The sequence below is a fragment of the Emys orbicularis genome, chromosome 8 (assembly GCF_028017835.1).
Source record: "Emys orbicularis isolate rEmyOrb1 chromosome 8, rEmyOrb1.hap1, whole genome shotgun sequence".
Lineage (NCBI taxonomy): Eukaryota > Metazoa > Chordata > Testudines > Emydidae > Emys > Emys orbicularis.
The window spans coordinates 60798268-60825484 of record NC_088690.1 but is presented as its reverse complement, the minus strand read 5'-3'; the positions used below and the strand labels follow the sequence as shown (position 1 = coordinate 60825484).

The window sequence follows — 27217 nt, the reverse complement described above, 5'->3', positions numbered from 1 at the left end:
AGCCACTTTAGCAGCACTGATGGAAAATCTCCTGCTGTCAATGGATAGAGGGCAGACATCCACTCTCATCCTCCTGGGACCTCTCCGCAGCATTTGACATGTGGACCACGAGATTCTGCTGTCCCGCCTGAGAGGTGTGGCAGGGTTCCAGAGAAATGCACTAGGATGCTCTGGGTCCTTCCTGGAGGGAGGCACCCAGCGAGATGTGATGGGGAACTGCTCCTTGTGATACTTCTGAGCCTGAGTCTGTTTAAGCCTGGGGTGTCACCCCTGAGCCAGACAGTGAGAAGAGTCATCAGAGGCAATTACCTGCAGGTCCTGGGATAGGCTCCATGCCATTCAACAAGGTTTCAGCCAATCCACAAGCAAGGACCCACCCAGGTGTCCCCAAGGCAAGTATACAGGCTCCTAAAGGAAGCAGGTTCTCCAGTCTGCTTGACGTCACTACCTGGCCAGAAGCATTCCCACCGCTGGTAGTTTCAACAGACTGTCCCTGCTTCAGCGCTTGGCTCCTGCTCTACCCATGCCTGTTTCCATGCCCCTACTCCAGCCTGCATCTGCTCCTGCCTCAGCCAGCCGCCTGGAGACTCTGGCATGCCTCCACCACCAGACCCCTCGCTTGTTAAGTTCCATCAGGACCCGTTCTCTCTCTGGGCCTTTACATGCAACCACTAGGTGAACGGGTCAGATGATATGGACGCAAGTGCCGGCAATATGCAGACACACAGCTCTACTTACCCTTCGCCACACACGACCACACCGCTACCACCAATATAGCCCAGTGCTTGGATGAGATCAGCTCGTAAGTGAAGAACAGCTGGCTGAAGATGCACCAGAGCAAGCCAGTGGTGGGAAGAGGAGAGCAGTATGAAGAGTTCACAGCCATAGTGCTGTCTCCTTTGGTTCAAGGTACACATCCACAATTGGTCAGTTCAGTTCCTAGACTCGGAGTGCTCCTGGATTCCTCGCTGATGCTAAGCAATCACACAACAGCATCCATGAGTAATGCTTCCTTCATTTCCAGTTGGCTAGGAGACTCCATCCCATCTGGCAGACAATGACATGCTATTCACACCTTAATTACCTCTTGGCATGACTACAGCAATGTGATATACTTGGGCAGAAAGCCTGCGGCACTTTAAGGAAACTCCACCTAGTAAAGACACCTTAGCGCATCTCCTCAGAAACACAAGCAACACAGAAACCACGAGCACATCAAACCTGTCCTCTACTCTCTACACTGGTTTCCCAGAAAATAGCAAGTCAAGCTCAAGGTCCCTGTCCTTATCTCCAAGGCACTCCATGATCTGGGCATAGGACAGCTAAATGATTGTCTAAAGCTCAGGGATGCTGACTGTGGTCTACAACTCTATTCCTCAGGCATGCCGGAACTCCCTGCAAGAAGGGTAAAGCATGTCTGTGTAGCAGACAGAAATGTCTTGGGCACCAGTCTAAGACTGCGGAATGAACCTCCCCAGGAACTACAGACCGTCACAAAGCTCCCCACCTTCCACTCCAAGTCTTCGACCTGCCTTCTCTACAACAAACACGGAGAAATGTGTATAAAAAACCCCCAAAAGCAACAACCTCACCAAACCAAGAAGTGTCCACTGCACACCTCTTCCACTGGGGAGGGGATGAGAGAACAAACAACACATGACAGACGTTAGTCACGTTGTTTGCTGCAATCTAAGAACCTATGCAAAGAATAAAAGGCTGAGTGCTCATTTTAAAAGTTCAGGTGTCCCAAGGAGAGAACAGCAGGACAGGCTGTGAGCATCACTGCGAAGGCTACAAAGGGTGCATTGGGGGGCGGGGAAGAGAATCTACAGTTCCCGAGAGAGAAGCTGATGGTAAGAGAAAACTAGTCCTTCATTTTAGCTAGGGACAACGTTATCGGTTAACAGCTCAGCCTCGTTTTACTTTGATATAGAAAAACATTTGGTTTTTATAATCATTTCTCTTCCTTCTTTTAAGCCAGGCACAGCTGCCTTCTCTATGTTTATATACAGCACATCGCTGGTGAGGTACAGTGTATTTATAGAATCTTTCCATCTGGTTTCCCCTTTGTGCTGGAGACGGTTTTATTAAAATAACAGCAGTAAGACACCGAACAGGGAGGCACAGGGGCTAACAAGCCAGGCTTTGAAGCCCGTTACTCATTAATATACAACAAATCCTGAGAGATGCCAGCAGCAAAATTTGAATGTATTTCATCCTCAGTTGAAAAGATCTCCCAAACAGCTCCACGCGGCCAGCGGACTGGCTAGGGATTAGAAATCAGCACTTCCTGATTCTAGTTTGATTTTCAGTTCTGACCGCCATCACACCAATGGAAAATCATGCCCATAGCCAATGTTCATGTAGAACCTACAACGTTGCACTTTTGCGGCACACAGCCATTTGAAGAAGCTTGATGAGACAAAACAGAATTCGGACATCCCCACAAGGAGGATGCCCCCCCAGTCTGGGTTACATATCTGGAAGGAAATGGAATTATAAGACTATTGGTATAGGGGTATTGCAACCAGACAGCTGGACTGACAGCCTAATCCTGGCCCTGATGAAGTCAACAAGAGCTTTGCTACTGACTTCAATAGGATCAGGGTTTGGCCCTGAGCACTTACCTAACTCTCCATTTCTTCTCATCTTCACATTGGATATAATCCTGCTATGTGAAAACACCCCTAGACACAACCCGGGTCTAGCCCCTGCAGGAACATCTGCTTTGGATTCTCAACCTCCATTCTCCCCCCACCTACACACACACACACATACCTCTGCTGCGCCGCCTGCTCCGGGATGGGTCTGTATAAAACGTTAGCTGGGGGTCGTTGTCAGCCTCTGTCCCAGAATCTCCTTCAGGGTTCAGAAACGCTGAGCCAGCTACAATTAACAGATGACAGAATCACTTCCAACAATTGCACGTTTTCCCCCCACCTCTGCCCCCCGTCATATCCGCCTGCCGTCTCTCGTTGCTGTTGTTACTTGCACTGCAGAAATGCCAGAGATCAGGGCCTCATTGCGCCAGGTGCTGTACAAACGCACACTAGGAGTCAGCTCTTGCCCTGAAGAGCTTACCATCTAAATAGACAAGGGGTGGGAGGGGAAACAGAGGCACAGACACCTGCCCAGGTGACCCAACCTCAGGATCTTTTGAGCTCTGCCCACCGCTATCACCAATGCTGGCTCTTAAGTGGTCAGAGGATGTTGCTATAGGTAACACAAAGTGCTCCCTTCCCCTACAGAGGAAAATCATGAACTCTACCTTGGGGACCTGCCCTGTTTTCAGTCCCCTGCTGTAGATGAACAACGCTGCTATTTGTACTGGTAGAGCCTACTGCTGCTGGAAACTGGGGGACTGTGGCTTTGCCTGCACGTGCCGGATGGGGTGGGAAGGCAAAATCCTCGATCCGACAAGGCCTGAGCTCCGCTGGTGAACAGAACTCCCCACAGCCTCCCCCAGCCCTAGGGAATCACAGGGTACCTCGTGCTTTGTTATTGATCCGCTTCCGCTGGCTACTGGAGGTGTGAGACAACAGGGTAGCCTGCTGGTGGTTGGAGTCCACGGGGCTGGTAGCGATGATGTTATCCTTGTACTTGTTCATCAAGGACAGCTTGGCATTGTCGCTTCCTGAGCAGGAAGAATTTAAGGCAAAAACTTTCAGAGAAAAGACAAAAAAAGGAGGGAGAGAGAAAGAGAGAGAATTCATTTCTCAGGATCCAATTCCTTTCCCAGCATCTGGGTGAGAACACTAGTGACACCTTGGATGGTGGCCTGGCCAGTGAAATTGACCAGGGTCCCTATGGGGGACAAGGGAGCAGGGGCTGAAACTGAGGTTTCTTCCACTCCAAAGGTGCATGGGCAGACAAAACTGGTTCAAACCAGGCTCTGGAGAGCCCTCTCTGTTCCGACCAGCAGCATGCCCACCTATTGCAGCTCCACAGCCCTGCCAATGCATTGCTACCAGGGTGAGATCCAACAAGCAGGGAGAAACTCCTTATCTGGCCTGTAGCGTGGAGGAAGGGAAGAAATCACTTGGGAAGAGCCAGGGATGACAAGGAGGAAGGTTAAAGCTCGCCCCATTGAGAAAAACTACATCTTAGGCTGGGTGTTGGAGAAGCCCCAATTCATTCAGCATCATCTTGATGAGTTCTACAGGGCTCAGGTTGAGATTTTCAAAGCTGCATAAGAGATTTTCACTGCACAAACTGGGCAGGCAAATCCCTTAGGCAGATTTGGAAATCTCACCCTTGGACTTCCCAGGAATACAGTTTAGATTCCACCTACACAACTTGTAGCCACTTTGCAACCTGATCAGGGGACAACTATGTTGTCACTAGGTCTTGTGATCCAAGAGAAGTCCCATTGGCATCAAGGTGGTGTTGACACTGAAGACTGCTGATGACAATGTAAACATCAACGTTAACTATCTCATTGCTGATCATTTTTGTAAATGGACCCAGTGGTCCTGGGACTGTGGCAGGAGCTTGGGGATGAGGACAGAGCTGGGACAGAATACCACCACATTTTTCCCCTTCCATCTGACCCCTTACTGAAACCTCTGTTCAGGGAGAAGGAAGGTGCAGGCACAGAGATTCTTGTGCTGGAATCAAGGTTCTGCATTTCATCACCACCTCTTATCTCTCCTATATCACATGCAGTGGAAGATGCGCTGCTAGATTTGGCTGCATGGAGGCCCCAAGCCGTGGCTACAAGAATACCCAGGGGAACATACTCACTGCTGTCCCATGCGTAAGGGAACCCCAAAAGAGGTTGCCCCACACGGCTCTGGGATCAAATCAAACTTGCACGGGAAAGGGGTGCAGAGGAGTATTCTGTGTATATGTATTCCACTGTAGCCCAATGCCAGCAATACACACAGGGAGAGGACTCGGTTTCAGTACTCAGCTGAGCCCATGCAAATAGGAACAGCAAAGCACACGGAGGGTAAACCATTCGTCCCCCAACCTGGTGTGAGATCCATGCCAGACTTCTCATTGCAGCCCTGCAGCGAATCCAACGTCCTGGTGACCTGGCTAGCGAAGTCCTCCCCGCCGTTCATGCACTCGCGCTGCAGGTGGTGACGCAGGTCAGTGATGTCGTACTCATAGCCGTCCAGGATGGGGGTCTCGCGGATGCTCAGCGTGCCGCTGGAGTTGTGGCCTTGCACGCGGGCGTTGCGCAGGCTCTCCCGTCCGTGACCCCCAATCAGGACCGAGGGGATGTAGTGGATTTCGTTGGCCGCCTCCGCGCTGGCACTCTTCTGGGGCTGTGGCACCCGGCGCCGCTTGCACCAACGCCGGCGGGTGTAGAGGATCATCACCAGGCACAGGATGGAGAGCAGCAGGGCAATCATGCCCCCCTAGGGAAGGGAACAGAAGCAGGGTTCAGAGCCACGGCTGGAGGCAGCAGAAATGCAGCCAGCCTCCAGGAGGCAGAGCTACATGGACAGGGAGATCAGCGGCTTCTGTTCCAGCTGGATGGCCAGCGCGGCAGGGAATGCATTGCCCAGGGGGAGCGGCAAAGGGGATTGGATGACTTTCACCTCTCGCCCACTAGTCTGACTCCAGGCCGAGCTGAAAGTCACGCCTGCTGCTGACACTTTTACACTTAAAAGGGCAGGTGTAAAAAATTTAATCCCCAGCTTTCTTACAAGCCCTGCAACAAGCCCTGCAGCCGCCAGGAGCTGTCACGTTTCCAAACACAGCGTAACGGTGCCGTAAAAATGCCAAATTCCTTCCCCAGCAGGCAGCCCTCCAATTACAAACATTGGGTGCTGGGCTCGGGACTCTGCCCCACCGGGCCCTAGACGCTGTCCTGCTGCACCTTCCTCTCAAGGGTGCAGGGATGGAGCACAGGGAAATCCTACTATGCCACACTCCCAAGCGACCTCAGCAGATCGCCTTTCATGATCAGACCGGGATCTCCAAGCACTTCACAAAGGGAGGGTAAAGCAGATGGGGAAAACTGAGCCTACCTGCACTGGCAGTGCCCATTTAAAACATAGGCCAGTTCCTTAGATGGTCTAAATCATCATAGCTCCATTCAATGGGGCAATGACAATATACACCAGCTGAAGATCTGCCCTTGGGGCCAAAATCATGCCTGGTATAATCAGGAGCAGAATCCACTGGGAGTTCCCTTCAATGGTAATTGTGCCTTCTTAGGCCAGGGCACAACTGAGCTCTACATTTCCACGGAAACCCCACTGTTCCTGGCACAGGCAACAGTCTGAATAATGCATGTGATAATGGCAGCCACTATTGTTTTAGTCTCCTTCAAGCACGCCGGTGTAATGGAAACGGGACTGGAGAAGATGGAAGAGGCAGAGCACCGTCAGGAAATCAGTGGTGTGGGATACACCTCCCTAATAAGTAACAATCGTATGCAGCAGTTCTACCGTGCAGCTCAGCCGGGCACTTTCCAGAGGTTGGTCTATCCACTGGAGAGCTGGGGAACTGGCAGCAGGAAGAGGTGCAGAAACGTTCCTTTTGCTAGAGGGTTTAGCTCTGTTTGCTGTTACTTTGAACCTAAGGCTAGAGGGGTTCCTCTGGGCTCTTTGAATCTGATTACCCTGTAAAGTTATTTTCCATCCTGATTTTATAGAGATGATATTTACCTTTCTTTCTTTAATTAAAAGCCTTCTTTTTAAGAACCTGATTGATTTTTCCTTGTTTTAAGATCCAAGGGGATTCTGGACTCACCAGGAATTGGTGGGGGGAAGGAGGGGGAATGGTTAATTTCTCCTTGTTTTAAGATCCAAGGGTTTGGATCGGTGTTCACCAGGAAATTCAGGACTTCACCAGGTGGAGAAGTCTCTCAAGGCTACCCAGGGAAGGGTTATAGTACTTGGGAGGGAGATATTCTGGGGGGGGAGGTAGACAGAGTTTCCCAAATGACTCATAAATAATTTGGGTGGTGGCAGCAAAACCAGATCTAAGCTGGTAGTTAAGCTTAGAGGTTCTCATGCAGGTCCCCACATCTGTACCCTAGAGTTCAGAGTGGGGAAGAAACCTTGACAACAACGTTCCAAAAAACAAAACACAACAATAATCTTCCACCCAGCTTTAAGCTGGGCACACTCCCTCCTCCGTGAGGTGTTGCCCCTTCCCATTGTCTGGGCAGCTGGAGGAGAGGCAGGGTCTGGCCTGTCGCCTTTGCCTTCTCCCAAAGGAAAAGCAAACCTTTCAGCTGGGACTTCTTACCCAGCCCTAACTCTCTTCCTCAGGGACCACGGCAGGAGACCCTCGCTCCCTCTCATTTCAGTCCTTAGCTCCCCTTCTAGCTCTGTCATCACTGAAATTCCCCCTGACCCTTTTTAGCCCAGGCACCCGGCCCCATCTCCTTAACTGGCTCAGGTGGGAGCACCGGCTCTGGCACAGAGGCGCTGGACCCATGTTAATCACAGGGGCCAGCCACCCTGTGACATAGACACAGGATGTATGAGTGTAGGAAACGGGGGGGGGGGGGAGACAGGGCCGACAGCACAAGATCATGATCCTTTCAGACATTAACACATTACACTGCCTGCCATCCCAGCAAGACAACCCTCTACTTGAGCTAAAGGGGAACTCCCTTAACTACTGGTAGTAGTAGGGCCCTTAATCTTTCTGTGGAGAAGGTCAATGGGAGCAGAGCTGGGACTGGTTAAAGATTTCCTCCAGGCCCCACTGGAATGGACCTTGAATTTCTTTCACTTGACTTAGCTGTTTGGGTGAGGTGAGGAAACATCGGGTAGTAGAGTGAGCTGGAATCCTGGGTTCTGCTCCCAGCTCCGTCACTAACTCAGTGTCTGATCTTGGGCAAGCCGCTTCACTTCGCTGTACTTCTTTTTCCCCCCTCATCTATAAAACGAGGGTAGTGCATACCTGCTATGTATAATGTGCTGACTTGGAGTGAATGAATTCCCATGTGAACTGGAAGGTATCTTTTAGACAAAACCATTTGTGAGGGGGATTTGTGGTGGGGGATAATGTGAATGTCCATTTGGGGTCCTTTGCTCTATGGCGCTGTAAATTTTTGTGCAGCACCTAGAGTGCTGTGTAGGTGCTTCGTAAATGTGAATAAATACATCTAATCCCATTTATCCTCAGAGATGCCAGAGTAATTGTGCGCGGGTGGGGGGTTGTTTTCTTGGCTCATTTGAAATGGAAAGAATTCTTGGCAAAAGAAAATAAAGAAAAGTCTGTGCATCACAACCCTGCATCAGCCAGGAGAGCCTGCGATCATCAAAATACAGAAAGTAGCATATAAATCACAAACCCCAAGAGCCTGGCTTCGCCTCATGGGGAGCTTCCATTCAAACGCAAGGGTAAGTTACTGAAAAAGAACCAAAACTGAAACAGTCCTTAAATCATGTTGATGTATTTTAGTATTAACTCACTTTGGGTTTGGTTTTTTTTTAAGGAAACAGAATGTTCATGAAAAAGTCCAGCTGTTGGCCCGGGGGAGTGAAATCCTGTATTTATAATCCACAGGACTGGTACTGAACAGACAGCTGATAGTTCAAACTCACCCACTCAATGGATCAATTTTAACACTGCCCAGGACAGATACGACTGCAGTCTGTAGGTGCTGGTTAGACACTATGGCCTCAATTCAGCCAAGCCCTTCCACTTGACTTTATGCATGTGCTGAAGTCCAGCCCCCTTCAACAAAACACTTCAGCCCGTGCTTAGTTCCCATTGACTTCAAGTGAACCTAAAACATACGCTTAAAGTTAAGTGCAAGCTTTAAATGTTTTGCTGAATCAGGACGGTAGGGCCAAGCGGAGCCAACTTTGAAGCAGTTACCTGAAAGCGAGAGAAACCAATCTTCTTTATATATTTCTTTTCATGTAGTCTTTGAAAGCAGAGATCAGATTTATTGTAGGCAAACGCCCCTACTGGCAACTTTTTCAGTGCCCAGGTGGGGGAGGTGATATCTTTTATTGTACCAATACATCTGTCGGTGAAAGAGACAAGCTTTCGAGCTCACACTGAGCTCTTCCTCAAGTCATGTTTCCGGCTGATGTGAGCACTAGCACTCTTAATCTTTGGAGACTGTCCCAGGGGCTCTTAGAGAAATGAAGTGTGTGACTTAACAAAAGACAAGAAAAGACTGGATTGCTATTGACATTACAATAGAGCCTAGAGGGGCCAACTGAGATCAGGGTCCCATTGCACTGTGTACTGTACACACAGCAAGTGAAGCCGTGTCTGCATGGGGCAATTTTTACTGGCAGAATTTTCCCAGTTTAATCATACTGGTATAACCATAGTGACAGAATCCTGCCGGTCAATCTCCCTGTATAGACAAGCCCTTCAAGCCAGTCCCTGCCCCAAAATGCTCACAGTCTACCCAGATAAGCCAGACAAAGGGTCCATTGCTGCTGCAGCCCACAGATAAAGCTGGAGAGAGATGAGCTCAATTTTGCTGACTGTGCCGGTCCTCTAAACCTTGCATGCCAAGAGCAAAAAATAAATAAATGGGAGCCAGCTAGCAGCTCCATGTCCATTCTTGGCCATTTTCCCTCTCCTCCTTTTTATGCAATAGGTGATCTTGATAAAATAAAATAATAACCATCATTTGCTCCATTAGGACAAAACATTAAGGGAATTATTGAATGAGCAACAGACGAAGCAGCTGGCAGAGTTCTCTAATGGCCATGATGTGTTAACCCTCTTTCATTCTCAGGATAATGGAAAAGTACTGACCCCTCCCTTCCTTCCAAAAAGAAAAATATCTGCAGATTAAGCAGAGGAGCAGCCACTTAGAGGGCACTGCGGTTAGCTGGGACGTATCAGTCTCTCTGGGTTCCGTTTACTAGCCCCATATAGCCCTCACCATGTCACGTCATCACAGGGGTGGGCAACTGATCCCAGCAGAAGAGACATGGTACAGTGGTGCTTAAATGTGGCATCTGATTCCTGAGTGGTCAGTGTGGTTCTGAGTTACTCATTAGCACGGACATAACTGGGACTCGCATTATGACACTTTTATGCTGCACTGGCCCATTAAGTCTGGGGATCTGGCCATTGGAGAATATACCCAGTGGGGAGGGGGAGCACAGAGCTGGCATAATGGATCTATGCCACCCCCTTGCAGGCCCTGGATCTATGCCACCCCCTTGCAGGGAGCATGGGAGAGACAAGGGGGCATAGCTGTAATGCCACTGCACGCTGGCTGTTCTCAGCTGCTGGAACTGTAATATGTTTAGTTGCATTATATCGTTAGGCCACTAGGTGCCCCTCTGTGTTAGAGTTCAAACAGCATGTGGTCCCTGGTAAACAAGGGAGACAACGCTGGCACTCAAGTTATGTAGAAGCCTGTTTGTTTATAACTGCCGTCGCAGTTGTTTCCTTAAATTAACACTTCCTGTTCAAGAAAGAGCATAACCTCATCTGACATGACATGAGCAGCCCGTTGGGTTCCCTAACTTATGCCTGACAATTGGTAGAATCCTGGCTGGTTCAGAATTCAGGGAGAGAAAGCAACATTTGCTGCTCCCCGACTTTCTGCACCAGTTGGAATTGAGAATCAGGACCCTGCACTCCTTTTCAGGTGGGTACAGGAATCCAGTTCCGGTTCCATTTCCTACCAGCGAATCCAGATTCCATTCCAGGTGGGCATGGGAATCTAGTTCTAGTTTCATCTCTTCTCGGTGGCTATATCCAGACAGCAGAACAATGGTTGCTATAGAAATTCCTAAAATACGCAAAGCCTGAAGCGCTACTCAAATGCTGGCAATTTTAAAACACCCAGCCACAGGTCATAGAATCATAGAAGATTAGAGTTGGAAGAGATCTCAGGAGGTCATCTAGTCCAACCCCCTGCTCAGAGTATTCTCACAAGCAGCTCAAAGAAATGGACTCAGCCGCCCAGCACCACCACTCTTTGCAACACAGCTGAATTGAGAGGAAAAACACTCAACATTCAGTTTTAGCACACCACATTATTCTGGTTCCCCTGGCACAAGACCCTTCCCTAGGGTGTAAAGATGTTTCCAGGATGAAATTAATTTGGGGGCAGGGACAAGGGGAAAATAAATATTTAATTTCACATGTTGGTGTAATCATCATCATCTGGCTTTCTTTCTGTTCATTTGGTAATAATCATTTCCTGGGCTCTTACACTCTTCAGTTTTCCACCCCAGAATTTATTTCACCCCAGATACAACTATGACCCGTAAGATGACGTAGCCTCAAGTGGTCATTAGTTAATTCAAACCACACCAACAGGAGAAATGAAATATTCTCAAAACATGCAAGGCCACTTCAGACTGGTTTTCCTGCAGAATCCCACCCAATCAAGGTCTAGCGTAGACACAAGGTTCCAAGCATTACATCATCAGAGCAAGCTCTCATTGGCTGATCCTGAGGGGGTGAACACTGTTACTAAGCAACTGCTCATCATTAGCTTTTCAAAACAAACCCTTCTAAGGTTCACTCCATACCGGATTGGGAGGTCCTGTGCCGAGTATGACAGTCCACGTGACACTAAGCTGAGAGCCCACCAGACTCATAGCACCTGTGACATAATTTATCCACAGGTGAGAAACTAGGACATTAGTTCCTCACTGTACTCCATCTGGTGGCTTTAACAATGGCCTCAGTGTAGAGGCTCTGGAATTTCCAGTCCAATTACGGACCAAATGATTCCCACAGAGAACCCCTGCATTGTGCCAGGTACTGATATACACTGTCTGGCTGTTGAACTAAAGTCTAATTAACCAAAATATCCTGTGAATGCAAGTCCACTTGCAGTACAGAACATACACCAAGCCTGTAGTGTGTATATGTGTACAAATATACATGCATGCACACGCATACACCACTCCGGGATCTTCTCATTCTCCAGCAGCAGAGACCCCAATCCAGCAAAGGATTTAAGCACTTAACTTCAAACATGTAAATAGTCCCTAACTTCAATGGGACTACTCCGGTGCTTAAAGTTAAGCATGTGCTTCAGTGCCTCTCTGGATCAGAACCTCGGCATGCAGCCTGCTGCACAGGCCATTCATTGCATTACTGAGATGGCAACCCACAGCCTGGTCTGTTCGAAGGCACAGACTGGCTCCCCCACTGAGCTGAAAAGCCCCATTTGGCCCAAGATTTTAGGGATCTCCAAGACCTGTGGACACAAACGGGGCCGTGCTGCATTCCATTCCAGAGAGGCACGTGAGGAAAGGGAGCAAAGTGAAATACAGGGGCAAAGCCTGATGGCTAGGAGGCGAGTCACCAGGATCTGGAGTTCTCTGCCATCTGGGGGCCAGATCAACAGCTGGTTTCAACTCGTTTATCTCCGCTAAAGTCCACAACTAGAGTGAAAGCATGGTCCAGTGGAGAGGGCACTGGTCTGGGATTAAGGAAACCTGGATTGAATCCCCAGATCACCCATATATTTCCTCTGCTATCACGCTGCCTAGGAAGGCAGTGTAGTAACATGATGTACATTACTAAGGAGACAGTGTAGCCTAGTGGCTACACTGGAGTGGGACTCAAAAGACCTAGGTTCTAGTCCCAGGTCTGTCACTGACTGGCTAGTTGACCTTGACCAAGTCACATCACCGTCCTGTGCCTCAGTTTCCAGTGCTTTGAGATGGACCAATGAAAAGTGCTACGTAAGAGCTAGCTAGTATCACCACCTTGGGCAATCACGTAACCTACCCTGTCAGCTCCCCAGTTGTAAAACCGGGATAAGCCTGTCGTGAATTGCTCAGATAGTACAGTGATGAGGGCCACGTAAGTAACTAGGTAAACAGACCAGAGTTCCCCTGATGTACATCAGCTGAGGCTCCAGCCCCTGTGTCGGGGATAATTTTCAACAGTTAACACACGGCTTTCTCGGCAAAAACGGACTAAATGTTTCCAGTTTGATTTTGCCATTTATTAATTTTTCTCCACTAATCAAGCACAAAAGATGGAGGAGACACTTGGCCTCGGGCTGCAATCTGGAAGAGATATTGACGTTCTCATTAGGGCAGGCTTCATTAAACAGCCTGTAGCAAGCATCAGCAGCCCATTGTCTCCAGCTAATTATCTTCTGCTGGCAAAGGAATTGGTACGATTCTTCCCATCGTTAAAAAAATAATCCATCGCACAAACACTGATCTATACTTTTTCTTTTTCCCCTTTGGCTTCCATTGAATTCTCTTTCCTGAGCTTCTGTGGGGAAGAGGACATGAAGGCATCAGAGGGGGTGGGGGACATGCAATCTGCAATATGCTCAAGGGGCTCACACTTGTTTTATTCCAAGCCCTGTGCACTCACACATGCTAAATCAAAGCCATCAGGCTGTGGTTCCTCTGCTGGTGTCAAGAAAGCAGGGGTGACAAAGCACCAGAGGGATAAAAGGGAGGGGGGGATACCATGCACAGGAAACAGATGTCAGGGACCACAGGCACTGTGGGGAACAAAATGGGAGGACTGTTGCATTTCTCTGATTTATGCAGGGTTTGGCCCATTGGATCAGATCACTGGTCCACATACACAAGTCTGCTTCATACTTTGTGGCTCCAATCCTGGGCTATGGCCAAGCTAAGCCCAGTGAGACTGGTGAGTGATAGCTTTTTGCCTCCTGGATTCTGAAGCACCAGGGCAGTCCTTGGCACAAGCTAGAGCAGCCCCAAGGGCTAAGCTCACATACACCACCTGCAATGGTTTCCTATGGAGTCATCCAATTGCTTAGCATAGCTGGAGTGCAATGTGCTCTGGCCACGCCTCCTCTCCCCTGCCCCACCCCCTGCACAGATGGCCACACCCCTACACAGAGGCCTCAAAGAGGACAGCATAGAGATGCTCAGCTGGCCCTCCACCTCCAGGCAATCTCCATTACAGCAAGGCTATTCCTTGGGTGGGTGCGTGGGGGGAGAGATCCGTCGACTTTGCAGCTCTTGCAGGCTCGCAGAGCTGACGTAAATGAGCCAGAGGAAACACCAGATAGAGCTGGCTGGGAAATAGTTTTCCCATTCCATGAAGAGTTGAGGTATTGAAAAATGTTCCTCTCCCAAACTGGGATGAAAAGTCAAAACCTCAAAAAATTCTGCCAACTGAAAATCCAAAATATTTCCGGTTCCGGCCGCATTGAAACGTTTTGTTTCAATTTCAACCTTTTTCCCCCCCCCCCACTTTTCTTTTAAACCTTTGTTTAAGTCTCAGTTTACCAAGCATGTCATTCTACCACGCGCCTGGTGGCTGGGGAGTGGCAGCGTCTCGATAGTCATTACTGGTAACCAGCACCACAACCACTGCATCCACCCTCCAAGGACAGCTCAGCACACAGGCATTTCATGGAAAGGGGGGGAGGAAATTTTCAAACATTCAAACAGGCTCTCAACATTCCCACTGAAAGTCAATGGAAGTTGGGTGCCTGTCAGGTGCCTCCCGCAGAGCGGAGAATGACACCACGCCTTTGAAGGCGAGCCGGCACGTACCATGACGGAGATGTGGAGGATCCTTAGCTCCTCTTCCGCTGACTCAGTCTGGGGCTCTTCGGTGGGGTCAGCACCAGGCAGGCTGGGGGTGCCGTCTTGGTGGTGGATGTGGAAGAGCAACGTGCCGTTCTCCAGCCACTGCTGCCTCCAACGCACCAGGGGAATGTCCTCTGTGTTCCCCGAGATCTCTGGAAAAGGAAACAAGGCTGATGCGTGAACACAGCTACAGTACAGAAAACCCACTGGAAATCCAGTCTACCTCTTTCTAGGGAATCAGTACAGTGCAAGTGACCTACTCCTGGCTGGGTGTATGTCAAGCAGGCTGCAGATTGCAGCCATCTCTCATCTCAGGATCACCACTGTCTGTTTCACTGCACGCTATCAATGGCCTTTATAATCCCAGAGGGTAAATACATGGCAGCTTCCCTCTTCCAAAACTGGGGTGTGCATTAGCTGCCAACTGCAGGTGGATTTACCAAGGGTAACTGCTGAGAAGCCAGTCAGTAACTGCTAGCCAGGTCCATGGCAATTACCACATAAGCCCTATGACCTCACCACGGAGGCTTGCAAAGGACTTAAGAGTGTGATTAAATCCCTGAATGTCAATGGGGAGATGCAACAACAACTCATGTAGGGGTCAAAAGGCAAAATCTGGAGGTTTGTGTTACTTTTATTTTAACATAAAATGGGTCCCTCCCTCCCCCCTTTTTAATTAAATTTTGGGTGAACTCAGAATGTTATTGCCCACAGAAGGGAGGATCTGATGGGAGGGGACAGACAGGGCACAACACTAGGGACAGATTTTTAAAGTATTTAGGAGCTATTGATTTCAATGGGAATTGGGTGTCTAAATATCTTTTAAAACCTGGACCTTAGTCTCTTCCCCTTGTACATCTATGCAGGAGCAGGGCAGAATAAGGACCCAGTGTTCACTCGGGCAGTAGCCAGCGGCACTCCATGGCAGCATGCAAGTCTGCAGGTGTGTACCCCAGACATCTCCACCACACTCATACCCTCAGCAACTGCTGCCCATGGCTCCTTTTTTAGAGCATGCCAGAGTGGCTCTTTGCAGGCAGGATGGCTAACAGCCCCCTCACTCCGCTGCTACTCCTATGCTCCCCCATTCTACCCCCAACACTACATCAAGTATCGCAGATGATGTAAAGTGGCACAGTTCCATAGATCAGAACTCACTATGACTTAAATGGGCCACACTGACGTACCACGTTGGAGATCTGGCCCTTATATCTGCCTTTTCTCCTAAGGCTAGTCTGGGACACCTTCAACTCTGCTTTGGCAGCAGCACCTAGGGGTTTCCATCAGCTTCATTTTGCAGGAGCACCATCCAGCCTGCTCCCAAGGCTGTGCTGCCATCACACATGCACCCAGAACTAACCTGCTAGAGAATGCACCTAAACCTCACTGTGCAGACCAATATGAGCAATCAAACAATGACATTCACAGCCCTCGTGATACATCCTGCAGGACACACAAGCCTATGACTAGGAACTAGCAACCGCGAGCCCAGCGGCCCAGCCTTCTTTGTCATATGGCTCAGTCAGTCCACAGACCTAGCTGCTGCATGGGGTGGGGGCTCTCGGGTGTGGGCACAAACCAGTGAATGTCAGTCACTTCACCTCTTCCGTCTATCCACATATACCCAGCAAAAATGGCAGCTTATAGCGCAAAGGACATATAGCGCACCTCATTGTGGCAGCATAAAGTAATTGCTGGTCAAGATGTGCACCCCTGCCAATTCCAAGGTAAGTATCAGAGCTGCTCGAACGCTCAGCTGCTCTACCATCTAACAGAGGCTGACAAAGAGGCTAGATGGCCTCATTTTACCCACAGCTAACAGCGACTCTCCTTTACCTCCAAAGGGCTGTTACAGGAGCCGAAGGTTGTGATTTCTATTCCCTGTGCTGCTCGTGTGTGCTTTAGCTGGGGACTGTGCTTTCCGCATGCATGCAGCCATCGCAGGATGGATGAGTTTTAATCACGATTTAAATTAGCAAGCAGGAAACTACGATTTAACTCATTGATTTTAATCTTGTTTTCCATTTGTACTTTGTAATTATTTTCTGAGAGAAACGTTTTTTCATTGGTTGGTAAAATCAACATGTTTTAATGGTTACAACCAAATATAGCCTTTGCACTAAATGTGGTGCTTATTTTTGCTAACCAGGGGGATACACTATGTCTATACACATTTTCTTATGCAGGTACATAGTATGACAAAGTTCCTCCTCTATCTCGGTGGGTCCTGCGCTTATTGGCGGATTTTCTTGCCTCAGAGATTCACCATGTGGGTTGGGGAACAGCCCAGAGACCTTCCCCTCTGGGAGAGCCCACAGTCCAGGTCAATTGGGAGGTTTGGGGGGAACCCGGGCCCGCCCTCTACTCCGGGTTCCAGCCCAGGGCCCTGTGGACTGCAGCTGTCTATAGTGCCTCCTGTAACAGCTGCATGACAGCTACAACTCCCTGGGCTACTTCCCCATGGCCTCCTCCAAACACCTTCCTTATTCTCACCACAGGACCTTCCTCCTGGTGTCTGATAACGCTTGTGCTCCTCAGTCCTCCAGCAGCACACCCATTCACTCTCAGCTCCTTGCGCCTCTTGCTCCCAGCTCCTCACACACCCAGCACAAACTGAAGTGAGCTCCTTTTTAAAACCCACGTGCCCTGATTAGCCTGCCTTAATTGATTCTAGCAGCTTCTTCTTAATTGGCTCCAGGTGTCCTAATTAGCCAGCCTGCCTTAACTGGTTCTAGCAGGTTCCTGATTACTCTAGTGCAGCCCCTGCTCTGGTCACTCAGGGAACAGAAAACTACTCATCCAGTGACCAGTATATTTGCCCTCTACCAGACTCCTGTACCCCACTGGTCTGGGTCTGTCACATATCCCTCCCCCCTGCTCAACGCCAAGGGGTTGGGCAGCTTGGGACGCCAGACAGTGCACACGTGACAAGCCATCGGCATTGCCATGACAGCTCCCTGCTCTGTGTTGCACACGGAACTGGAAAGGTTGGAGGGATAAGAACCATCTGGTCACCCTTGTGTTCTTCTCCTTGTTCCACTGCATCCATTGAAGAGGGGCATGGTCGGTTACGAGGACAAATCTGCGCCCGAGCAGGTAGTAGCGCAATGTTTCCATGGCCCATTTTACAGCGAGGCATTCTCTCTCCACCACTGCATATTTTTGTTCCCTTCGAAGGAGATTCCGACTGAGGTATAGAATTGGGTGTTCCTCCTCCCCGACCCTCTGTGATAGAACGGCCCCCAACCCTACTTCCGATGCATCCGTCTGCAGGATAAACTCCTTGGTGAAATCAGGGGCTATCAGTACGGGGTTACTGCAGAGGGCAGTCCGTAGGTCTGTGAATGCTTCCTCTGCTGCGTCAGACCATCTCACCAGATCAGGTCCACGGGCTTTCACTAGGTCTGTCAGGGGGCTTGCCCTTGTGGAAAAGTGGGGGATAAATCGTCGGTAATACCCCACCACACCTAGGAACGCCCGGACTTGTTTCTTGCGACTTGGTCGGGGCCAATTTTGGATGGCCTCTAACTTGTTCACTTGGGGTTTTACCAGACCTTTTCCCACAATGTAGCCAAGATATTTGGCCTCTGTAAACCCTACAGCGCACTTGGCAGGGTTTGCTGTAAGGCCAGCTCGTCTGAAGGTATCGAGGACTGCCTCCACCTTCTCCAGGTGGGTTTCCCAGTCTGGGGTATGAATGACCACATCGTCCAAGTAGGCAGCAGCATAACTGTTATGCGGGCGTAGTAGCTTGTCCATGAGGCGCTGGAAGGTAGCTGGGGCCCCATGTAGTCCAAAAGGGAGGACAGTATATTGAAAAAGACCCTCTGGTGTAGAGAACGCAGTCTTTTCCTTTGCGTCTTCTGCAAGGGGAATCTGCCAGTACCCCTTTGTCAAGTCTAGGGTAGTCAAGTACCGGGCATTACCCAGACGGTCCACTAGCTCATCTATGCGAGGTATGGGGTACGCGTCGAACTGGGATACTTCGTTTAGTCGCCAGAAGTCGTTGCAAAATCTTGTGATGCCATCAGGTTTGGGCACCAGCACGATTGGGCTGGACCACTGACTGTGGGATTCTTCGATGATCCCCAACTCCAGCATTTTTTTTACTTCTGCTTTTATTTCCTCCCTTTTTGCCGCTGGCACCCGATAGGGCCTCATTGTTACTCTGGCCCCAGGGTTCGTGACGATGTGGTGATATGTCTCGGTTGTTCGACCCGGTTTTGTCGAGAACACATCTTGGTTCCGGAAGATCATCTCAGACACCTCATTCTTCTGGTCTGGTGTTAAATCGGGAGACACTCTCACCTGTTTGGAAGGCTTGTTTTCCTGGGTTAGGTCTTTTTGGACCGTTGTGCATGCCTCTTGTGCATGCCAGGGTTTCAGAAGGTTAACGTGATAAATCTGTTCTTGTTTTCTGCGTCCTGGCTGCCGCACCTTGTAGGTTACTTCCCCCACGGGTTCAACCACCTCATAGGGCTCCTGCCATTGGGCCAGAAGCTTGCTTTCTGCCGTGGGTACCAACACCATAACCCGATCCCCTGGTTGGAACTGTCGCACTTTTGCCTGGCGATTGTAATGGGTTCGCTGGGCCTCCTGTGCCTTCTCCAAATGTTCCCGTACAATAGGGGTAACCCGGGCTATCCGGTCTCGCATCTGCATTACATGCTCTATTATATTTCTCCCCTCATTGGGTTCCTCTTCCCAGATCTCTTTGGCGATATCTAGTATGCCACAGGGGTGACGCCCGTATAATAACTCGAAGGGGGAAAACCCAATTGAGGCCTGTGGTACCTCCCGGATAGCGAACATAAGGTAGGGTAGTAGGGTGTCCCAATCCTTCCCATCCCAACTTACCACCTTCCTTATCATAGCCTTGAGGGTTCGGTTAAACCTTTCTACCAACCCATCAGTCTGCGGATGGTAGACCGAAGTTCTCAGGGTATGTATATGGAGCAGCGTACAGAGGTCCTTCATTAGCTTCGACATAAATGGGGTTCCTTGGTCAGTTAATATCTCCTTCGGTAGCCCCATTCGGGCAAAGATCCCCACCAGCTCTTTGGCTATAGTTTTAGAGGCCGTGTTCCGCAGGGGGACGGCTTCTGGGTAGCGAGTAGCACAGTCCAAAACAACAAGTATATATTGGTGGCCCCGAGCCGTCTTCTCCAGGGGTCCCACTAGGTCCATGGCTATTCGCTCGAAGGGGACCTCTATGATGGGAAGGGGTACTAAAGGTGCCCTCAAGTGGGGACGGGGACTGTGCAGCTGACACTCCGGGCAGGAGGCACAGTACCTCCGCACTTCTTCATGTACTCCGGGCCAGAAGAACCGTCGTAGGACTCGTGCCAGGGTCTTCTCTACCCCCAAATGCCCCCCAAAAAGATGACTATGAGCCAGACTTAATACAGCGTTCTGGTGTTTTTGAGGTACTAGGATCTGCTGTACCTTCTGCCCCTGTACTGGTGCAACCCGGTATAAGAGATCCTTCTTCATTATGAAGTAGGGTCCTGGTCCCTGGGGTTTTTCCTTCCACGGGGACCCCATCTATTTCAGTCACCTCCTTCCTAATGTTGTCATACCTTGGGTCTTCTGCCTGGTCCCGTCCAAAATTTCGTCTCCCGGGGCTAATCTGCCCAAGATCTAGGGGCCCAGTCTCTGTTGCCTCTACTGGTTCAGAAGCATTAGGGTGGGGGTCAGACTCAGGTGCTTCTCCCTCCTGCGTGGCCTCCTTTTCAGCTGCGCGGGTCCGCCTACCTACAAGAGCGACCCTCTGGCTTTGGGTCAGTATTCGGGTTCCCAAGGCCTTAGCTGCCCTTCTTTCCCTTTTTGTCTTTCTACCCTGTCTGGGAGTGGAGAACAAATCTGGGGATATTTCAGAGAAGATTGGGGGTTGACAGTCTGCTGTGGATGCCTCACCAATTTTAGGGTCCCCATCTTTCTCCAATCCCCCTACCGGGAGTAAGTTTCCAAACCCTGGGAAGTCCCTCCCTATGAGCACCGGGTATGGGAGTTTAGGGACTACACCTGCTGCTACCTCAGTAGTGTTCCCTTGGATCTCGATTTTTACTGGGATGGTGGGGTAGTAACTAACTGTCCCATGGACACATGTTATCCCCGTACGTTTAGCCTGCAGCAGCTGACTACGCTTCACGAGCTTCCCTGAGATAAGCGTGATAGCACTCCCCGAATCAACCAGTGCTGTGGTCCCTACCCCATTTAGTTTCACTGGTCTGGTATACATATGTGGGGTTAGTGAGACCCCCACAAGGTGGATTAGGGAGCATGGATCTGCCCAGTTCCCCAGGTTTCACTGCATAGGCTCCTCAGCATTGGGACACTGTGCAGCTATGTGTCCCCACTCCCCGCAGGCATAACATCTGTATGGAGCCCTAGGCGTTCCCCGGTCTCTTGGTTTGGGCAGTCTAACATCACGATTCTCTTCTCCCTCATGCTCCGACTCTTTGTGGCCTCTGATGGGCCTTCAGCCTCTCTCTGTTTCCACCTGGGCCCTCCTGGTGGCCCAGTCACCCGAACTTTAGGGCTTGGTGCTGCTAGTTTAACCCGGGGTGCCTCTTCCTTAACTGGTCGGGTCAGCTCCCTCGCTGTCCTTCGCCTCTCTACCAGGGCGACAACCTCATCATAGGTGGAGGGTTCGTTCTGGCTACTAATTCTAAACACTTGAAGGACACGGGGCCAGATTTTGAAAGGTATATAGGCACTGAAATCTAAAGTAATTCAGGCAAAAACTTTTCTCGACAACAGAAACTGAAAGTACTTACATTTGGGAAAATGTAAATACCAGCATTCACTCCATTGCAAAGACTGAAAATAATAGAGCTACTTGATACTGTGTGTGACATTTATAAAGCTTGAGTTGACAAAAAAAGTTAAAAGATGTTTTCCCCTGATTCTGCATATAATTTAAAAAGCAGCACCCTTTATCTCATTAAAATTTGAGGAGGGCTCATTGATTCAGCATTGTTTTAATCGTTTAAATGATTTTAATAGAACCTAGTAAGTTTCAGCCTTAACGAAGGTTGTCATGATTCCAAATTTAACGGGTAAAATAAATGAAAATTTACATTTTAAAAATCCAATTTAAATAAAAACTTTGATTTTTTAAATTTTGTTTAAATGAGATTTTTTCCACCCTGAGTCATAGCATTTCCACTCTCTCTCTTTCTCTCTCTCTCTCTTATCTGCTTCAAACAGAGCCATGCCAAAGGTAAAATACTCAGGAAGGCGAAATATTACATGCTAGGAGACTCCTCTCCATTCTGACCCAACAACTTAAGCCAGTGCCTGTCCACGTTACTGATTTATCTTTCCTATCAAGCACATGTCAGGATTATCCTATGTGCAGGGATATCCTACGTGATCCTGCTCTTGGTAAACACCTACCCCCTGTAGAAAGAAAATACTTTGCTCCTTTTCAGCAAGGGTTTCCTCATCTGCTGGCTGTGTCTCCTCCTCACAAGTCCTGGGGTTTAAAAGGTGCTCAAAGAGTTTCTCAACCTGTCCCGAATTCCACTGTGCCTCCACGTGAAAAACAGTGTGTGTGGGGGGGGGGGGGGGGGGGAATGTGCACTAAATTTTTTCAGTGTTCTCACAAGGTTCATCTTGGATTTGGTTCCAACTTTTTGGAGTATCCAAACCAGTTTATCTGCTCAGATTAAGAAGAGTTTTAATATGCTATGGACACCACTGACCCATGCCCCACCACTCCTGTCTGGCCTTATTCAAATATTATCTTCCTTCTATTCCTTCATCCACTGCTTTGTGCAACCAGCTGCCAGTCTGGGATGAATTGAACTCCTAAACCATGCCTCCATGTACCACTGGAAAGGGGAGAGTTGATAACAGGAGTGTAGGATACTAAGTATCATGGGCCAGACCCTTAGCTGGTGTTAAATGGGTGGAACTGCACCTGCTCATGCCAGCTGAGGATCTGGCCCCACAAAGCCTTGCAACGGGATGGCAGAGTCAAGGCGTGGTAGGAAAGCAGTCGAAAAAACTACAGAAAGGGGCAAAAGTAATTTCAAGATCAAAGTTTGAAAGATATTGATGACAGGCCTGCTGCCTGCGTGACTTTCATTAGGCCTTGGAAGTGAAGCAATTAGCACTGGTATTAACTTTTAACACCTATGTTAAAAAATAGCCTGTCTGAGTCAAGGGTTAACAACAGTAGGGAAGACCACTAATTATCCTGTGAAGCGTTAGCCTGGTATCAAATGTGACCTGAGTCCTTAACACGTACAGGAACACCAGCCTCTAAACACCCCAGCTTGTCCTATAAACATAATGGCAGCAGCTGATTACTGCCCGGACTACATGTGAAGGGAGAAACAAGAAGGGAGAGAAAGGAGGCAGGGCAAATGGAGTGGGAAGGGGAGAGAGGAGGAAGAAAGGCAAATTGAGGAGAGGAGCCAGGAGAAAGGGATGGGGAGAGGAAGATCCAAGCTGAAGTCATGGGAGCCCCTTTGATTTATACCAGCTGAGAATCCGGCTCACCTAGCTCATTATCGCTCAGTTACACTAGCGACCTCCGCACATCAAATAAAATGGGATAATATTTAAACTCTAAAATATGTATGAACAGATCACATTATCCATCGTAATGAGCAGGAGTTGTTCTAGAGAGACAGCTAGCTCCTGAGAAGAGTCCTGTTCTGAGGCTGTAAGTCCCCCAGGGACAATCCTCCTAGCACAGGGGCGGGCAAACTTTTCGGCCTGAGGGCTGCATCGGGTTTCGTAAATTGTATGGAGGGCCAGTTAGGGGAGGGGGTCGTGGCCCAGCCCCCACCTCCTATCTGTCCCCCACCCCCCCGGGACTCCTGCCCCATCCAACCCCCCCGTTCCCTGATGGCCCCTCTGGGACCCCTGCCCCATCCAACCACCCCTTCTTCCTGTCCCCTGACCGCCCCCGGAACCCCTGCCCCTGCCCTGCCTGCCCCCTGCCAACCCATCCAACCCACCCTCCTTCCTGACTGCCCCCCCGGGACCCCTGCCCCCATTCAAGGCCCTGTTTCCCCCCCCCCAACCACCATCCACACCCCCATCCCCTGACCACCACCCCAAACTCCCCTGTCCTCTATTCAACTCCCCCTGCTCCCTGCCCCCTTACCGCGCTGCCTGGAGCACCTGTGGCTGGCAGCGCTACAGCCGCGCCGCCCGGCTGGAGTTGGGCCACGCTGCTGCCACCACCATGCAACACAGAGCACTGGGTCAGGCCGGGCTCTGCAGCTGCGCTACCCCAGGAGCTCACAGCCCCGCCGCCCAGAGTATTGCGCTGGCAGCGGAGAGAGCGAGCTGAGGCTGCAGGGGAGGGGGGACAGCAGAGGAGAGGCCAGGGGCTAGCCTCCCGGGCCAGGAGTTCGGGGGCCGGGCAGGATGGTCTCGAGGGCCGAATGTGGCCTGCAGGCCGTAGTTTGCCCACCCCTGTCCTAGCATCTGAAGTCACAACGTCCTCACATCAGCTTCTGCCGCACATCCCTATGGCACTGAATGGAGAAGCCACCATACAACACACTTGGAGCCAGCTGCAGGGGCTGCTGCATGAACAACTCCCATTAACGTCATTGGTTCCTAAGAGCAAAGGCTTCAAGATCAGGCCCTTGGGGTTCCTCTATGACCCTGTGCGGAAGCAGTGTTAATGAGGCCTCTCTCGGTGGCTAAGTATTCCTTGGAGCTTGTTACTTTCTTTGGCATTCTTTTCTCCTTCTAGTTTATGCACCCAGCACTGAGAAGATATTTTTCTGTTGCACTGGCACACTCCTGGTCCTACTGAAGTCAAAGGGAATGTAACATTGACCGCTGTGACAGCAGAATTTGGCCCTAACCAAGGTAGGGGGCTTTTTGTGCGCATGTCACAGCAGCCTCAGAGAGATGTTGAATCTGCAGGGAAGCGGACAGAGAAGTTTTTCTGAACACTGTTCTCTTCCTTCCCTATTTGAGCCTCCCTAGGAGATGAACAGGATTCCACAAAGCTAAGCCTGCAGCACATAATGGCTGTGAGGAGATTAGGAGCAAGGACTGTGCCATTTTGCCATGTCAGATAAAGCACATACCTTCAAGGACCTGCCCTACTATGGGACATTAGGAAAAACTTTCTAACTCTAAGGATAGTTAAGCACTGGAACAGATTATCTAGGGAGGTTGTGGAATCCCCACCATTGGTGGTTTTTAAGAGGAGGTGAGACACATCCACCAGGGATGGTCTAGGTATAGTTAATACGACTGTAATGTTTCCACTAGCACTGCTGCAAGCCTTCCCAAGCTTCCAATCTCTGCAATTTGTTCCTTGAGGAATCACACTTTCACCTTTTCTTCTTTTACCAGTTGAGCTGGTTTAAAAACAGCACTAATTTTTAAGCAAAAAAATTTAATCAACAACTGTTTTTCCATCAACGTTTTGAAAATCCAAAAAAAAAATGCCCATGAGTCCTAATCAATAGATGTCTCAGATCATTCAAAGATAGATCTGGGATAAATGTTGTCATAATGATAGTCATCTCCATAAATCTCTGTATATTCATTTTACACTGTGCAGGGAGCACTTCAACTAGGTCTTTTATTTGCATTAGCTCAGCAATCAAACCTGCCTTAAACTGACCTAACTTTTGAATCAAAAATTTGACTAAGTGCAATGTTCAGTGTCCCTCTCTTGCTCTATGCCTAAATCTTATGTCCTTTAAAGGGTCGCATCCCAGACCAAGATATCATTCATTATAACTTCAGTGCATTGTAATCCTTCAAAACTCTGTATAATTAATCTTTGAAATTCCATATAAGCAGAATACCAAAATGCATTAACTTTTAAATGCTGCATTAGGCATCACCAACTTAAAACCTGACTCAGTTAAATTTACTTGTCAAACTGCATGTCCCGGACCTGATACCAAAATATTTTTTGCTTCTGAGATTCTACCAGCCACATATCTATCACTGGATAATATTCATGTTTTATGTGGCATGCCTCTGTTTAAATCATGTGTCAGTGCATATTCATGCTTTATTTGTTTTTTTTTCTTTCTATCACAAGCAGAAAATTAACCCAGTCTGTAAAGTGTAAGGCTTTTTCAAAACATCCAGCTTTTCCATATTATGTTCAATGGTTTCTTTATCTTTTGGTGAAAATGGAATCTTTCTTGATGGATTACTGAAGTTGCACAGTTGTTGAAGGGGTCAGTGAAGCTGTTGATTGTGATGTTCTCCGTCCAGACATCCTGGTCAAGATTTTCAGAAGGGCCCAGTGATTTTGAGTGCCTCCGTTTTTGGTTGACCAACTTCAGACAACATACAAGGGCAAAAGTGCCAAGCACTTGTCCTTTGAAATCAGACCCCTTTAAGGTCTCTTGAGCTGGTTACCCCAAATCACTAGGCATTTTTGAAAATCTTGGTTAGAGAAGCGAGACTTTTGTAATCTTTTGTAAAACTTTTGTAATCAGGACTGGCTTAGCCCCAGGCTCCACCGTCCAAGGGCAAGTCACCCTGTTACACCCACCCTCCAAAAATCAGGTGGATTTTCGAAGTGTCAAACTGGGTACCCAAAAAATCACTTTTAAAAAATCTTGGCCTTTCATGCTGGTAACATACCTATTCTTACTGCAGCTTCCCCAACCCCAAACACACATGCATCACAGTAATGTCAGTGTCCTGATACAGAGCATTCTGATGGGAATCCAACTTTTCTCAACCCAATTATGCTCTGAAAAGTTCCTCAATTCTGTCTTTCGTTATCCAAAGGAGATCTTAGCCAAGGAGAGTTCTCTCCTTTTCCGACTACGTTTCACGGATCACAGCAGGAAATGTTTTGGCAAATTTTTAAACTAAAAATGGACCTGCCCTAAAATCCACCCCACCCCACCCCACCCCAAGCTGGATCCAAACACTTCCAAATTTGAGGGAAGTTCTGAGCTGGATCAGAACTTGTTGGCTCAGGCCCTTCGCTAATTTAAAAGAAAAAGACCAACAGAATAGTGAGAGTCGGAACTATGAAATGGACCTTTCACCTCACCAATGACCCACTGTGCTTTACACTGCAAACCTTCGCAAGGGTATTTCACCCCTTTTGTTCCTATCCTCTCCTTGCCCTCTACATTTTTCTTCTCTATTTTCAGACCTCAGGAGGACTTTCCCCAATCTCCACGTTGCTGCAAGATCCCATCACACAGCAAGATTCTTTAGCCAAGGAGGGATGGCTGGAAACACCACTGGAGCTCAACAACTCAGACTCCTCACTTGGGCTACTGCAGGATGATCCCATGGGCTCCTGCTCTTCCCGTCGCTAGGATAGAGTATGCTGCCTCTGCATTACCCCAGACGCTGCCAGCCAAGGAAATGAGAAATGGCGGCTCTCTTTTGCCTTTAAGACATTATTTTGCCTTCCACCCCATGCTACCTGTCCCTTTTCCACCCCCAAATCATTTGAAAGTCATAGAAACACAGGGGTGGGAACACAATGGCCACCGCTGGCTTCCTTTTACACATCAGCCAGAGATTTTCACAGTGAGGCAAATGGCGATTTATAACCGCTAAAGGCTGACAGTCAAGGTAACGGCCAGCTATCTAAACCATCTGCCAGGCACTTAGCAAGACATCCGAGTGGATCACAAAGGCTAAGTCAGTCAGGGATGGTGGTGGGATAGGAAGGAGGAGGGAAAATGCATTATAGAGATGAGATGGACTACACTTCAAGGGTAAACTTCAGCCCATTCCTGCAGACTAATTTGTTTAAGTGCTCATTATGATGGGGGCCAAGAGGG

The 27217-nt window shown here is 49.1% G+C and overlaps 1 protein-coding gene across 1 annotated transcript in view; it reads right to left on the bottom strand.

Moving 5' to 3' along the window:
• Positions 1 to 27217, bottom strand: part of ASTN1 (astrotactin 1) — a 209462-nt gene that overhangs the window by 111616 nt on the left and 70629 nt on the right. Inside the window, exons 2-5 of the mRNA XM_065409136.1 lie at positions 14418 to 14605; positions 4973 to 5366; positions 3488 to 3634; positions 2779 to 2886 (exon numbers count right to left, since the gene is read on the bottom strand). Of these exons, the coding sequence (XP_065265208.1) occupies positions 2779 to 2886; positions 3488 to 3634; positions 4973 to 5366; positions 14418 to 14605 (837 nt within the window). The remainder of the gene's footprint in view (positions 1 to 2778; positions 2887 to 3487; positions 3635 to 4972; positions 5367 to 14417; positions 14606 to 27217) is intronic.